The 17,676-nt window shown below is 32.4% G+C and overlaps 1 protein-coding gene across 7 annotated transcripts in view; it reads right to left on the bottom strand.

The window, feature by feature from the left end:
- The window catches only part of STXBP5L (syntaxin binding protein 5L), a 364,746-nt gene that overhangs the window by 74,991 nt on the left and 272,079 nt on the right, over positions 1-17,676 (bottom strand). For 5 of the 7 annotated variants that reach the window (XM_060298126.1, XM_060298127.1, XM_060298125.1 and 2 more), the window contains 2 exons: positions 7,451-7,516; positions 787-879 (listed from right to left, as the gene is read on the bottom strand). In XM_060298126.1, coding sequence (XP_060154109.1) covers positions 787-879; positions 7,451-7,516 — 159 coding nt within the window. The remainder of the gene's footprint in view (positions 1-786; positions 880-7,450; positions 7,517-17,676) is intronic. The other 2 variants (XM_060298130.1, XM_060298131.1) reach the window with 1 other exon arrangement.

Raw genomic sequence — 17,676 nt, 5'->3', positions numbered from 1 at the left:
GAGCTTCAGTTTTCTCATCAGAAAAAAGGCATATCACAGGGGTGTTGTATTACACAAGGGAAAAAAAAGAAACTGCTGTCTTGGAAAATTGTGGGTTACAATTATTTTTAGGTTCCTTAGTCACTGACTTTACTTGGGGTCTAGAACATTGGTAATTCAGGCTTGTTAAAGTTGTAAATCTAGTCACAACTATTTTTTAATGAATGCCTAATTTAAGAAGCTGTACAACTTGTGTTTGATTCTGATTTGGTCCCTATGAGCAGCATCAAATATTCAATGAATCTGCATAAAATTTACAGGACCTTTTTTCTGCTCACTACTTTTGAGAGAGCAGTGCCCCTCTGAGGTGATTCTTTGCAGTTTCCATGATAATCACAGTTGTTTCTGATCACAGAAAATATTTAATTGTATCATGAAGAGTTAAGAAGAATTTTTACAAAACTACTTTTTGGCTGTTAGGTTTTCCCTAAATTATCTGTTGGCCACTCCATTATTTTCTTATAGGCCTGATGAAATTATCCAGGTTTACAGTAAAAAAAAAACCCCACCACTATCTAAATTCTATGGCAAATATCAAAAGCCTTAGGTATTCCTGCTTTATATCTCCTGAAGTTGGTGTCTGTAGTTTTAACCACTGCTTTAGGAAAATTAGTCTTCATTCACCGTGAGAGACCTGTGTTTTCAGCACAACAAGTAAGAATAAAGGTTTTGAGACAAATTGTGAAGTCTAGAAAATTATGGAGTATGAATAACTTCTTTGTTCATAAAAGAGATTTTCACTTTCACCTGGCAAGTGATGTACTTGATTCCTCTGTCTCACAGCTGGTATTTCATTCCTATAAAAGCCTGGTGCTGCCTCGGGAGTTCTGGTAGCAAGTCCTAAAGGAAGGGAATAAAAAACTATTGGCATGTAATTTTTAGCCCAAGTAAACCAAGTATTTTTACCTTAGAGGTGAATTTCATTATAACTATTTGGAAGGGTGTCTGTTTTGTGCCTTTACCTGAGTATTTTGGTACTGCCTCAACAGAGGACTCTTTGGAAGGAAGAAGCATTCTTCTTTAGAGGATGTAACGGGGTTCTAGACATGTAGAATCACACAGAGGCAGCATTCAAACTAGGCTATGAGACCTAGTTCTAACTCAGGTTTGAGAACAACAGAGTTGATTACTTCTTTTTTAGTATTTTGTGACATTATTTTTTGTGATATTTTTTAATAAAGATTTTTTTTTTTTTTTTTTTTTTTTGCGGTATGTGGGCCTCTCACTGTTGTGGCCTCTCCCGTTGTGGAGCACAGGCTCCAGATGCACAGGCTCAGCGGCCATGGCTCACGGGCCCAGCCGCTCTGTGGCATGTGGGATATTCCCGGACCGGGGCACGAACCCGCGTCCCCTGCATCAGCAGGCGGACTCTCAACCACTGCGCCACCAGGGAAGCCCAAGATATTTTTAAGGATAAATATTTCTATCACCCTAGTCTTCACTTGAATTTGGTAGCATTATAAGTCTGTTGTATATTGTGGACAGTGAGAATCATGAGGATGGATAGCTGCATAGGTAGCAGCTGTATTAGGACATAATGCTAACCTAGAAAATGATGTTGAACTGGGAAAATGATTTTTAAAGGCAAACCTTCAAGTAGGACAAATTAGAAAAATGCACACCTTGTGGGCAGATATAACCCTACAGTTGAAGGCTTGGTTAGTTTCTTGGGCCAAAGAAAAAGGGGCTGTTTCCTTTAGGGGACTGCAGTTCTGTTCCAGGTAAGTGGAGCTAGGGCTCATGTTAGCTTCTGCTCACCCCCTTGGGATGTATGTTTATGCAGTGCACAAAATGCACAAGCTTACCTGGTGAGGGAAAAATGGTTACACAGCTTTAAGGAAAAATAATAACAATTTGTATAACTATTGCTTTAATGTTGGTTTCTGCAGATAGACTGTCAGTTCCATTTGGCATGGGGTATGTTAATTTTGTTCATTAGTTTATTCTCAGTGGATATCATAATATCACTCTAACTGTAGATATTGTAAATTACTTGTTAAATAGTTGGGTGAATGAATAATATGAAATGATTGTTATCCTGGAAGCTGAGAACATCAGCATTCTGGTTGGCTCACTGGGACCCTTTCAGCTCCCAATCCCTACTCTTGTCTCTCTCATCATCCTAAAGGAAATATTTAATAGTCATTCTATTAATTAGAATTATTATTCTATTAATATTTAATTTAATAAAATATTAAACTTCACCCTATATTACTTGTGGTTTATTGGGCTAAAAGGGAGTTTAAGATCCATGTAGGAAAGCAGAGTTATAAAATGATAATCAGTTTCTGGCTCTCCTAATTTCTAACCTCTCTTACTCAGAGATATTCCTCATAATTAACTCTGAAATCTTGAAAGACTCATACCTGAGACTGGAAAAAAGAAAAGATATCTGCTAACACCACATCTATTCAGCATTGTTTTGGAGGTCCTAGCTAATTTTTTCCCTTAGAAAGAAGAAACGGAACTGTCATTTTAACAGGGGGGAGCATAATTGGATACATAGATAATCTAAAAGAATTGACAAATTACTGAAATAAGTTTATCAAATATTCCGGACATGAGGTCAATATACAAAAATTAATTATTTTTATATTCTAGCCATAAAAAATAATAAAAAGATATTTAAAAATTTACAACATAAAAATATCAAATACTGAGTAATAAAGCTAATGAAAGATGTGTAAGACCTCTACAAAGAAGACTAAAAATATTAAAGTAAAGAAGACACATAAATGGAGAGATACCAAGTGGAAAATTCATTGTTGAATGTCATTTCTGACCAACTGATCTATAGATGAAATAAAATTACAATCACTATCCAGACATATTTGTTTGTGTGCAAACTGACGTTTTTTCTAAAAGTTATATGAAAAGAAAAGACCTAAAATAGCTATAGCATTCTTGAAAAAGAGCTACAAAAACAAAATTGAGGACCTATACAACCAGCAATACTATAAAGCTACAGCAATTAAAACAGTGTGGAATTGGATTAATGGTAAACACACAAATGAAATAGAACATAAAGTCTAGAAACATGCACATACATGGTAGAGTACACTAATTTGTGGCAAAAGTACCATTTCAGTGTAGTGGGGGAAATGATAGTTTTCTCATAAATGGTCCTTGTCAACTGGATACCTAAATGAAAGTAATAAACCTTGACTCTTTCCTCACATTAGACACAGAAATACATTTCAAATGGAACTTGAACTTAAAAGTGAAGGTACAACAACAAGCCTCCTAGAAGATAGGGAAATAGTTTTATGAACTTGGGGTGGGCAAAGATTTTCTTAAAAATAAAACAAAGCACATAAAGCACTAATAATAAAAGAAAGTATTGATCAATTGAATAACATTAGCATTAAAAACTTCTGCTCATGATAAGATCACCTTTAAGAGAGTAAAAGCAAGGCACAGAATGGGAAAAGATATTTTGCCCTATATACATCCAACAAAAGTACTTCTTTTTATGTATGTATCTACCTATCTACATACATATGCAGAATTTCTTATATATCAAAGAAAGTTGGCAACATAATAACAATGAGTAAAATACTTGAATATCTTATAAAAGAGGATATTAAAAATATTCAATAAATGTAAAAGTTCATCAAAATCATTAGACATCAGGGATATGCACTGCAAGTTAATTCTACAGCAAGACAGCACTATATACACTCCAGAATGATTGAAACTGAAAAAAGAAAATTGGAAAGTATGTGGAACAAATAGAACTTTTATACACCGTTAATGGAAGTAAAATTGGTGCAACCACTTTAGAAAACTTGGTAGTATTTCCTGAAGCTGAACATATGCATACCCTATGACCTCAAAACTCACTCCCAGATACATGTAACACAGAAATGAGTTATATTTGTATTAAAAATTAGACAAGATTGGTCATAAAAGCTTTACTTATAATAGCCCCCAACTGAAAACCACCTAAAATGTTCAGCAATAATAAACTGCATAAATAAATTGAGATATATTCATATAATGGATCATTACACATCAATAAAAATCATTCAGCAACATAGATATCATACACATAATGTTGAACAAAATAAGCAAAAAATAAAAGTAAATACTGAATGATTCCATTCATCTGAGAGTCCAAAACCCACAAAACTAATCTATGATGATAAAAGTCAGAATAGTAGGTAACTTTGTGGGGGTTAGTGGCTGAGAGGGGCATAAGGGGAGGTGCCCGGGGTTCCAGTAACATTCTATATCTTGATCTGGGTAAGTTTACTTGGTGTATTCATTTGTAAAAACTAGTCTACCTGAACTCTTAAGAATTATGCACTTTGAGGTTTACATATTGCACCTCAGTTTAAAAAAAGTTTACCTCAAAAGAGGTAAGGCCAAGGAATACAAAAAGAAATTACAAATAAAAGCAAGAGTTGTGGTATTAATAGCAAACAAGGTGAATTCAGGTGAAGGACACAATATGAAATGAACAATGGTGATTAATGGTAAAGAATGTATGGATATATCTTTGAATATTTACACATGAATATTTTAAAAAATAAACAGCAGATACAAGGAAAAATAGACAGAAACACATGATTAATACAATATTTTAATTCACCTTTTCCCCATCTTTGACAAGTCAAGTAATCAAAATATAAAAGTAATGACATGAGAGACTTAAATAACATGATTAATAAGGTAAAACTTACAGCTACCTAATGCCACATATTTACATTAAATAACTCTTGGGTCAAAGAAATATAAACAAACTGTTTACTATATAGAAAATACTGTTAATGCAATCATAATATATCAAAAGCTATTACATGTTAAAACAGAGTTCAAAGAGAAATTTAGCCTTGTTTTATCAATATGTAAGAAACAATAAATATAAATGAATTAAGCATCTACCACAAAAAGGTGAAAAAGGAAAAAGTAAAATGAAGGAAAACAGAGGAGACTAATAAAGATAAAGCAGAAATCAGTAAGCTAAAAAACAAATTTAAAAAAACCAGTAAAACCACTGTTTGGGTTTAAACAGCAAAATAGATCAATTTAGTTACCCTAATTAAAAAAAGGCTCTCAATCTTTTCATATGTGTATTGTATATTTTTAGAAATGTTCCGTAATGAAAAAATTTTTCAGAGAAAGTACAAACATACAAGATAAGTAACTATAAAGGGTAAATGACAGGGGAATTCTACTAAAATGTTAAAAAGTAGATAACCAATAGTATTTAAATTGTTGGGCATAAAGAAGTCCTTAAAAGAAAAGATCAATGATTAGAAAAAAACTGCTCTAAGGCAAGATATACCACAAGCAAAGTTAAAAGTTAAAATTGAGAAAAATATTTGGATCTCATGTCATAAAGGGAAAATCTTCTTAACTTATGAAGAGGACTAATTAATTTAAAAAGAAAGAACAACCCTATAGAAAATGGGCAAAGTATATGAATAGATAATTTACAAAAAATATTTAAAGAACTCTTAAATATATAAAAGGGTGTTCAACATCACTTATAATATGTGAGAGGTAAATTGAAACTGCATTGACATATTCTTTTTACCAAACAGACTTGCAAAGATAAAAAAATTTGATAACCAATATTTTCATGTTATTGCTAGAAGGAGAGAGAACTGTGCAAACCCCAAGAAGAGCAGTTGGGGAGTATCTATAAAGATTAAACAGGTGTATACTCTTTGACCCAGCAACTTCAATTTTAGGAATTTATCTGATAGATATACCTGCACACATTTAAAGTGAGGAATGTACCAAGGTTAGTCACTGTGGCATTGTTTGACATAGCAGTAGACTGGCACTAAACTATATGTCCTTTAATTGGTAAAATGATTAAATAAATTATAGTACACACATGTAATTCAATATCATATAAATGTAAATAATAAGAAAATACTTTATGTAATGAAATGGAAAGCAAGATACGCTGTAAAGTGAAACAAGCAAAGTACAACGAAGTGCATAATATTACTATTTTTGTACAAAACAGAAGGCAAAAGTCTGTTTCTTTTTGGTTTGTTTACAAACACAAATTGCCTGGAAGGATAAACAAGAAACTACCAATAATGTTTAATTTTTCAAGAGAGTAGAAACAATGTATGGGGAAGGATGGGAGGGAAATTTATTTTTATTCTATTTCTTTTTGATATTAGAACCTAATAAATGTATTACTATTCAAATTCAGATTATGGATGAGAATTTAAAGTGAGGTTAAATTAATTGAATTTGATATAGAATATTAAATTATATTTTAATTGAAGATTTCTGACACGGGAAAATATCAAAGTAATATTTTAAGGAGATTAATTTTGCAACATGATATGCAAAATGAATTCTAAGAGGGAGAGATGGAAAATAGAGACACCTGTTAGAATAATTTTGTAATATTCTAGGTATGGTGTAATAAATACCTATATTAGGATGGTGCCAATGGGAATGCAAAAGAAAGGGTAAATGTATGAGACCATGCTTAACATGAAAGCAGTAAAATAAGGATTAGATGGATATGATTAAAACAGAAATTTACACAGGACACAACTAGATTCTATTCAGCCTACATTCCTGAAGAATAACAATAAACAACTAACAACTCTTAAGGAAGTAGATTGAAGAATGTCACAATTCCAGCTGAATTTCTAGAAGTCAAAATTCATTGCTTTATAAAGAGATAACTAAATGTTTATAAATTTGCATGAAGTTAAAAATAAAATAAAATAATTTAAATAAAAAAATAATTTTTTGATACTCTATGAAAACAGATCTACAATTCAATGTCAAAGATATACCTAATTTTTTGGTGCTTAAAAATTTACACATTACTATGTGTATATTACAGAAAAATCAGGTAAATAAAAAATTTTTAAAAAGCAAATTATTCACAATGCTGACACCCAACAATTTGTACTATACCTTTTTTTTTCACAGACCTTAAAAACTTATTCCTAAGAAGCTTTATACTCATATTTTTAATATAATGGGCTCACAACATATATTATCATTTTTCTTTTGCCAATGAATATACATGTTTCAAAACTATGATCCAGAGGGATGGTTTCATATGTTACTGCACCTACAGTATATATTTCCCACTAATTCAGCTCTAGCTATGAGACAGTTTCTGTATAATATTACAATTTTTACTTAGCATTATTAATATATCTGCAAAATAACTTCCTTTAAAATGTTTTTAGAAGTATTATACTCATACCTCTGATCTTAATTTTTTGGGAAGTAATAAATATTTTAAGACATTTATTTCTATTTTATTTTGGAATAGAATTTGCTTATGGTTAAATTTCAAAATGAAATTACACCTAATTACCAAAATTATGAATTTCTCAAGAATTATGAAGATAAAGCAGTAGATTACTGCAATGAAGTAATCTTCAGAAGATTGAAAAATACCACTCATGTTTACCTGAAGTGGGAGACTTGCAACGCTCAAGTTCCAGGGGAACTGGACTGTCATTCAGCTCAGTTAAACCTGAAAATAAAATGACAAAAAATGAGAAAATTTGCTAAAATTTCGCAGATAATTCTTATTAATTCCTGTAAGTTTTAAAAGGTTTTATTTTTCCCCTGTGAGAACTTTTCTATGCTTATGTTATGACAATTATTTTGAAAAATTTTAACAATGACATAGGAAAAAATAAGCAATAACTGATATATAAAGGGTAACTGAATATGAAGGTGGAAAGATATAAAAGTCCTTTTCTTATTTTTTCATATGAAGTAACTGTTTTAGTAAATGATGTAGTTTCATCTGAAAATAAACCAAGAAAAACATGAAGTAGAAGGGGTTTTTAAAAAGATCTAATCAAATCTTCCACTTCCAAGAGAAACGGTTATTGGCTTTTTAAAAGACCTTCAAGGAGATATAACAAATTTTAAATATTATACCTATTTATAAAAATGCAGTATTGTATAGTAAATACTAAATGATTTGTTCAATGGTATCAAATTCCTTCTTATAATAAGCACTATATTTTCCTCATTTCTAATATTTCTTATATTCTATTGTCACTTTCCTGAAAAATATAAGGATAGGCACAATAGATTAATAAACATTTTGTAATTCCCACTATCTGCCAGTCTGCTTTCCTGTGTCATTCACAAAATATCCTTAGGGTTTTCCTACCCTTATTGGAGAGTTTCATATTTTTTCTTTGTAAATAAGTATTCAGAGTTTCTACTTTAATGTAAATCCCATACCCAGGGGTACTTAAGAGCCATTGTCAATTACCCAAACCATCTTTATTCATATTCCTTTCCACCACCTCCTTTATATAATTTGTACCAATAAACTTGCTGTAGGTTCAAAAAAATCATAGAATTTTAGAAAATGTCCATTGTCACACTCTATCCCAACCCTTACATTTTATAAATAAGAAACTGTAAGTTCGGAGAGCTTAAACTATTTAAGGTTACAGAACTGAGTAGTGCCAAATCTTCAATAGAATTCTTTATATATTTTGCTTAAGAGTCTTTTGTCGGAAGTAGGTATTGTGAATATTTTCTTCCATTTGTGACTTAACTTTCCATTTTCTTGGTGACAATAAGATGTCTTTTGATGAGCAAAAGATTAATTTGCCTTAAGGGCAATTTATTGATTTTTTTCTTTTCTTTAGAATTTTTTTTTTTTGGTTCCTATATAAGTAATCATTGCCTACCCCATGGTAATGAAAATATCACTCTTTGTTTTCTCAAGAAACTTTTTTAATTTTTAGCTTTCATTTTCAGGGCTATAATTAATCTCAAGTTAATTTTGATTATGGTGTGAGGTAGGGATTAAGGTCCATTTTCCCCCTATTTGCCCAGTTGTTCATGATTATTTATTAAAAAGATTTTCCCTCCTCATTGATTTGTGTTAGTGCCTTAGTCAAAAATAAATTGACCATGTATGTGTGGGTCAAGTTCTGGATTCTCTATTCTGTAATCATTGGCCTATTTGTCTTTTTTTTTTTTGACTACCACACTATCTAATTAATGCAGGTTTATATTACATCTTGTAATCAGGAAGTGAAATCTTCCAACTTTGTTCTTTTGCAAAAGTGTTTTAGTTATTCTAGATTCTTTGCATTTCTACATACATTTTAAAATCAGTTTGTCAATTTCTATAAAAAGATATGTTAGATTATTATTGAGTTGTGATAAATCTATAGATAATTTGGTAGAATAAATATCTTAAAAATATTGAGTCTTCCAACCCATAAAGATGGTATCTCCTCCATTTCAATAATGTTTAAACATTTTCTTTCTGTAGATTTGAGTGTACAGGTCTTATACATGGCATTTTTCAAGTCTTCTATTTCCTCTTTGGCCTTCTGCCTAGTTCTCGTATTATATTTAAAAGTGGAGTATTAAAATTACCAATAATTGTTGAATTGTCTATCCCTTTGATTCTGTCAGATATTGCTTCATGTACTTTGTAGCTCTGTTGTCAGGTGCATATATTTATAATTGTTATATCTTTTTGATATATTGACCATTTAATCATTTTAAATTGTCCCTCTTTAGTGAAATTTTTTGATTTAAAATCTATTTTGTCTGATATTGGTAGAGCTATTAGATTACTGACCTGAGATCTTTTTTCTAATTTAAGCTTCTAATGTTGTAAATTTTCCATTAGGCACTACTTTAGTAACATCTCAATATCACAAATTTTGATATTTTGTGTTTATACTTTCACTAAGTTAAAAATATTTTTAAAATTCCCTTGTGATTTCTTTTTTAAGTCATGAGCTATTCTTAATTTTCAAATATTTGGGGATTTTAAGACATATTTGTTACTGATTTCTAATTTAATTTCTTTTATGATCAGAGAACTTACTCTGCTTGATTTTAATTCTTTATTGTTTCATGACTCAGTCTATATTTGTGAATATTCCACATCTAATGAAAAAAATGCACATTTTCATTAGTGTGGTGTAGGTGTCTATTTATGTCAGGTCAATTTGGTTAAGACAGTTGCTTAAGTTTTTTATAGCCTTACCAATTTTTGTCCTTAGACAACTCAAGTGAAGTGCTAATCAATCAGATTCTACACAGTACTGAATTGAACTAGGGCTGGTCTGCAGCTTTAATTAGATTAGGTTTCCCTTCAAAATCTCTTTGCTCCTCAATCCAACACTCAAACTTCCCTAACCCTTCCTCAAGGGGCTGATTCCTAATTTTCCCAGTATTTGTGCAGAAAGAGGGTTGAGATGCAGTTTCAGATAGTTTAATTCAGCTTGGGTCAAATTCTATAAAAACCCACTTTGAGAGTGCATAAATTCTCTGTGCTTTCTCATTTGCTGCCACTTTCTCAGAACTGAGAGTGGTGGGGTTAGTTGGCAGAGAATTGCCAAACTGAATAATTTTGTGTTTAGAGCTATTTCAGATTCCCATTCAACAGTTCAGTCCAGATAGTCATTAAACCTATAGTTGTTCCTATTCTTTGCAGTCTATCCATCTATAGAAGGCCCATTCCTTTCCTGACCTGTGTCCAGCTCAGTCACTTGCCCCAGGTATAAAAGCAGCTGGGGGTTCTGCTTATCTATGAATGGCTCTTATCTCTCTGGAATTCAGTTAATCAAGGCTTCTTTGAATCCACTCTTCAGAAGCCTCGTAGAAAAGTATAATTTTAATTTTATCATTGTTATTATCACAGGATTTTATTATTGTTGTGTCATCATTGTTACCATGGGGATGAAGAATTTTTATATCTTTCAACATCCTATCTGGAAATGGAAAGCCCCTCCATTTATGTCTAATCTCTTGGAAATACTGTTAAAGCTGTATTGAAGGCATGTGGAACAAAGGAATGGAAACCAGGTAAACTGGTTAATCCATTACTGACACTAGTAGGTATTCATTGAAGTGCTCAGGGTAATGCCAAATAATTGTGTTTTTCCTCATAATATATTGAACACTCAATGGTGAGATTTCCCAAAGATTATGTGGAGAAAGTTATGTTTGATATATGGATAAGTAAAGCAAATGGACAACTAAATTTGGAAGATTTGTATGGTGATTCATTAGAAAATAGTAAATCCCGGTTAAGATCAGATAGAGATATTTTATGGTAAATAAATAATTGAATATCAGAAGACAAAACCCCCTTGGGTACAATGAATTATATCAACATTTATTTAAAGATTTCTGAGAATATATACCTATAATGTGTCTTAATGGATAATTTAATCAATATCTTATTTGAAGTAGCAACTTGTGAATGTTAAATAAAATACCAATATTCTTTAGGAGACTAATACCCAGTGTACAAATGTCTTCACATATATAAATAGTCTACACTTTGGGAATATTCTTACCAAATTACCATTTACCATATAAACTTCTCTGGTCTCAATGCTTTCAAATTTGATTGACATTTTAGCCAAATAATTTTTTTGTTGTGGGGTGATATATTGCAGGATGTTTATCAGCATCTATGGCTTCTACCCACTAGATGCCAGTAGAGTACTCCTCCCCGCAATTGTGACAACAAAAAATGTTTCCAGACATTGCCAAATATCCTCTGGGGGACAAAATCATGCCGGGTTGAGAACCACTGCCCTAAGTTATATTAGCTGTTTTATTTGTTCGAGTCACACTGAAATTACTATTAAACTAAACTCTAGAAAACTCACATAAATTACTAAGTAATATCTCCCCTATTTTTAATTTCTTTGTTCATTTTTTTAGAATTCAAAGATGGAACCTTATATTTTTATCAGTGTGCTTTTCAGTACAAAGTTTGGAGTAAGAAAACACTGTCAAACTGATTTCAAAAAGAAACCTATTAAAATACAGAACTGAAAAGCAGAGATGTGAAAATCACTTGTTTCATTTCTCAACCAAATCATACATTTTGTAACTTATCCCTCTGATTCTGTAGCTTTCTCCTTTTCTTTTATGTACCTCTCTATTACAATAGAGAAAACTTCCTATTAAATACTAATCTTTGTACATATGCTCTGATTTCCTCTCCTGTAACTTTCTGAAGGATTTTGCTTCTTTAGTTATTATTCCCTCTGTCCCCTACCACCAATCTCTCTTTCTCTATGGATCATTCAATATTCACATCAACTTTAAAATATGCTCTTTATCTAAAATGAAAAAAATCCTTCTTTTAACACTTTATTCCAATGCAGGTACTGACCTATTTTTTGGCACCCCTTCATAACCAAACATCTCAAAAGAGTTATTTAGTTGTGCTGTTTCCTCACTTGCCACTCCTTAGTCTAATATAATTGTAGCTTCTATCCCAATATTTTTCAAAACTACTTTTTAGAGAGTCACTAATAACCTTCACAGCACAGCACGCACTAGACCCTTTTCTAAGCTTACCCTACTTATCCTATCTGTAGCATTTGATGTGGTTGACCACTTCTTGAAACACTCCCCTTTAATTTGGCTTCTGCAATAGTCTCATTTCTTCTCTTCTCTCTGGCAAGTCCTCTCTGCCAGCTATTCTTCTTCCTTTGGAAATTAAATGTTGAAATTCCTGTTTCTTTATCCACAAGTCCCCTCTTCCCTTCTTCTGCTCCCTCCATGCCTACATAACTTCATTCCCATAACACTACATACTAAATTACAGCCCTGATATTCAGATTTGTTTACCTATCCACTTATCGTCTTCACTTGGATAAACAATACACACCAAAATTTAACATGTCTAAAACAGAACTCTATTCCCTACCAACATACTGTGCCTCAACCCTAGTTTCTTCATCTTTGTAAATAATATCATGACAGTCATTGGCTCAAGCCCAAATTTGGAAATAATCTTTGATTCCACTTTCTGATCTCCCAAATTGAATTATAATTAGTAGCTCTGTAAGTGATTCTTGCACCTATCTTTTTTCTCCAACAACAGTGCTATCACCCTGGCCAAAGCTACCTTTTCCTGCCTGGAGTATAATATTGGCCTCCCAACTGGTATACTGGCTTTCATTCTTTTTGGCCCCACAATATTTTCTTCATTCAGCAGTGTGGATAACATTTTTAAGATATAAATCAAAGCATATCATTTTCTTGCTCAAAACAGAATTTCTTATAATTGCTTTAGAAGTTTGTATGATCTTGTCCCTGCTCATCTAGACATCAAAATCTTAACCCACTTTCCCTCTCAATCACTACACCCCAAGCCTCCTTGACCTTCTATTTCTAGAAGATAGTTAAAGTCCTTGACCACCTTAGAACCACCTTAGAACCTTCTTATAAGCTGTTCATTCTGCCTGGAATACACTGCTCCCTGCCCTTTATGTGCCTAGTTCTCTTTTAAAAAATAACTCTTTGAGGTTCAACTGACATATTTATAAAGTATTTAATTTGATAAATCTTGACATATGTATACCCCTGTGAAACCATCTCTACAATCAAGATAATAAATGTATCCAAGAGTTTCTTTGTGTCCTTTTGTAACCCTCCCTTCCAGCCCTCTCCATATCAGCCCCTTCCCCATCCCCAGGCAACCACTGGTCTGCTTTCTGTCACTCTGCATTAGTTTTCAGTTCCTAGAATTTTATATAAATGGAATCATACAGTATCTGCCCTTTTTGTCTGGTTTCTCTAATTCAATGTCAGATTCATTATTTTGAGATTCATCCATGGTATAGCACATATCAATAGTGCATACATTTTTATTACTGCGTAGTAGACCAATGAACAAACATATGAGATTTGTTTATTCATTTAGTTTTTGACGGAGATTTTAGTTGTTTTAGTTTTTGATTACTAAAGATATTTGTATTTTTGGCTGCTATGAATGTCTTTGTATGGATATATGCTTTCATTTATCTAGGGTAAATAACTAGATTAAAGTGGCTAGGTCATATTATAAGTGTATGTTTAAATCTTTAGAACCTGACAAATGGTTATACCATTGTACATTCCCACCAGTAGCGTGTAAGAGATTCTATTTTTTCTACATTCTTGCCAGTACTTGGTATGATCAGTCTTTTAAATTATAGTCATGATAATAGATGTATTATTATATCTCATTGTAGTTTTAATTTGATTTTCTTAATAATGAATGTTTTTGAGTATCTTTTCATATTCTTATTTTTATCACTATATTTTCATTTGTGAATTATTTATTCAAATTTTTGGCCTATATTTTTATTGGGTTGTTTGCTTATTATTGAGTTCTGAGAAATTAAAAAATGTTATTCTAGATACAAGTCCTTTATCAGATATATGCTTTGCAAATATTTTCTCCTAGTCCATGGCTTAACTTTTCACTCTCAAAACAGTGTCTTATAAAGAGCAGAAATTTTTACTTTTGAAAAAATCCAATTTATCCATACATTTGTTCTTTTATGGAGTATGTCATTGGTATATTACCTAAAACACTTTTGCCTAACCTAAGGTAACAAAATTTTTCTTCTTTCTTCCTAGATTTATGGTTTTAGGTTTTATATTAAAGCTTATGATCCACTGTAAGTTAACTGTTAAAAATATAGTACAAAGTATGGATCAAAGTTATTTTTTTTACAAAAGGATATTCAACTGTTTAAATATCATTTGTAGAAAAGATTATTCTTTCTCTGCTTAATTACCTTTGCATCTTTGTAAAAAAATCGGTTGTCCATATATGTGTAGATGTATTTCTGGAGTCTGTTGAGTTCCATTAACATATCTGTCTTTGGACCAATACCAACCTGACTCAATAACATACTAATTTTTTAAAAAGTCTTGAAATTAGGTAGTGTTGGTTCTCCAAGATTGTTCTTTTCAAAGCTGTTTTGACTACTATAAATCCTTTGCATTTCTATATGGACTTTACAAATCAGTTTGTCAATTTCTATTAAAAAGTCTGCTGGATATTTATTGGGATTGTATTGAACTACAGATCAATTGGGAGAGAACTGATATCTTAATAATATTGAGACATGTAATTTTTCATTTTTTAAGGTCTTCTTTAACTTCTCTCAGAAATGTTTTCCGGTTTTCAATGCATGGGTCTCTCACATCTGTTGTTTAACTTATGGCTAAGTGTTGCAGGTTGACAGAAATAAAATTGATTTTTGTATACTGACCTTATATCCTATACTTTGTTAAACTCACTTACTAGTTCTAGTAGCTCTTTTGTAGACTTCATTAGATTTTCTTCATAGATGATCATGTTGTCTATGAAAAAGGATGATTTAACTTCTTTTCCAGTCTGGATAACTTTTCTTTTTCTTGCCTGACTACACTGGCTAGAATCCCCAGTACAATGTTAATTAGAAGCAGATGTGAATTTCATATATATATATATATATATATATATATATATATTTTTTAGTCTGCCTGGTGGGAAAAAATAGGCACTATTCCCTTTGAGTGTTGGATACCATTTCCTTTAATCCTTTCAGATGGTTCTTTACCTGTCCCTGTGTAGCTACATCATAGGTATGTGTTGATCTGTTGGAGGAGGAAACTGTAGATATCTGGGATCCTCTCTTTAGGATCTGTAGCTGCTTTGGTGTCCCCAGTTTCTCATCTCCATCTTCTCAGCATAGGGAGTTGACTGGTTTCCTCTTGGGTTTCCCCTTCTCCCTTTGCTGCGGTCTAGAAACTCTCTCAGGGCAATAAAGAGGTATGGTTATAGGGTTCAATTGTTTCTTATCTGTCAGAAATTACTCTTCTTCATTGTCTGATGTCCCATGTCTTAAAAACCACAGCTTCATTTATTATGGCTGTTTCTGTTTGTTTGAGGCAGGATGTTAAATCTTGTCCCTGTTACTCTACCTTGGTCAGAAGTGTAAGTTCAAAGCTTTGTCTGATTCCTTCTTATCTTGTAAGGATTCACTTAAATGTTTCCTCCTCAGATAGGCCCTTCCCTAACAACACTCTCAAAAATAGGTCCAACTTTTCCACGTCTAATTTTTCTCTTTCATAGGATTGCTTTCTTTTTTCAACTGTAATTGTATATCTATGAATTTCTTTATATGTTTTCTCTTATAAATTGAGGGAAGAGACTATAATTATTTCATTCATCATTATATATCTACTGCCTAAAAAATGTTTTATACAGAGGATGCTTAATAAATATTTTTTAAATAAATGGACTTTTCCCATTCATTGTTTACCATAATTTTTGCTAGTTTTTGTTCCTTGAGGCATTCCTCTTATTTGTTTTACTCCTCCTCCATTCTTGACTTTCTCCATTTTTAAAAAAATAAATTTATTTTATTTATTTATTTTTGGCTGCGTTGGGTCTTTGTTGCTGTGCGTGGGCTTTCTCTAGTTGCAGCAAGTGGGGGCTACTCTTCGTTGCGGTGCACAGGCTTCTCATCACGGTGGCTTCTCGTTGTGGAGCATGGGCTCTAGGCTCGTGGGCTTCAGTTGTGGCATGTGGGCTCAGTAGTTGTGGCTCACGGATTTAGTTGCTCCATGGCATGTGGGATCTTCCCGGACCAGGGCTCGAACCTGTATCCCCTGCATTGGCAGGCAGATTCTTAACCACTGTGCCACCAGGGAAGCCCGCTCCATTCATTTTTGAAAATGTTTATTTGCCTCTCTTTGCTAGTTTTCTCTTATCTCACCCTTTTCATTCAATTTTTCTTTATGTTACTGATTTGTATTTCCAGGATCTGTTATGACTCCCCACATTCTGAACAAACTATGCAGTGAAAGAGAGAAAATGTCTGTAGATAGGACTGAAACTTTCCAAAGGATTTCCCAATGCATAACTAGAAATTGATGCATAAGCACCTTTTCTGACAATGTTCTACCTTAAGCATACCTTCCAAACCTCCTTTGGTGCAAATGGTATATTATCAATTTTTTTTTTTAAGTAAATACCTCTTCAACACTGGTAAGGTTGTTCTAATAATGTTCTTTCTCAACTACCTTTTAAGTTGTCAAGCAAGCATGTCCTTTTGTTTATGTACATTGTGAACTTTTCTCAAATGTGCACTTCTACTATGTAGTCAAATTATAGATATTACCAACAAACAAAAACCTTTAACCACAAAGCATTAACTAGCAGAATTTGTCATTATAACAAGTAGAAAGAGCACCAGGTGATGAGGCAGCTGACTGGATGTTAGCCCTAAATTCTTCCATAGATTTGTTGTATTCTGGAAAGGTTATTTAACGTGTGACGTGGTTTCATCTTCTATTATAATAATAATATCTAATATTTATAGAAGTGCAATTATAAACACTAATCTTGAAAAGTTCCAAAAGTCTCTAAGGGGAAAGTAGGGTTTATGATTTTTACTTTATATATGAGAAAAAAGAAACTCAGAGCAGTTAAATGACTTGCTTAAGATTATAAATGTAATGAGTAGTCAATAAGAAGAAAAGGCAGAACTTGATATAAACCTTCTCACCCTATGTCTCTTGCTCTTTCCAAAGCATTTCTTTGCATCCACAAATCATAGTCCCATGGAAGACATAGAACATCTTTTATGGCCTTCTGAGGACTTGATTTTACTTCTGTCTTGACACTTTAATTCTTTGTTTAGAAGAAACTATGATTTCTTTTGCAAAATTCCAGTGAACCCAGAAGCCATGTCTACTCTCATTTATCAAATCTGAAAATTCTGCTGGCTATTCTTGTGAGCAAAGAGTCTCCTGTCATGCTCTATCATCTCACTACCATCATCATTGACTTGCTGAGCTCATACTTGTGCTGGGTGTAGAGGATAATAACAATTTTAGATATGGTTT

The sequence above is a fragment of the Globicephala melas genome, chromosome 4 (assembly GCF_963455315.2).
Source record: "Globicephala melas chromosome 4, mGloMel1.2, whole genome shotgun sequence".
NCBI classification, from domain to species: domain Eukaryota; kingdom Metazoa; phylum Chordata; class Mammalia; order Artiodactyla; family Delphinidae; genus Globicephala; species Globicephala melas.
Note: the sequence above shows the minus strand (reverse complement) of the source record. Positions and strands in the feature narration are given on the sequence as shown.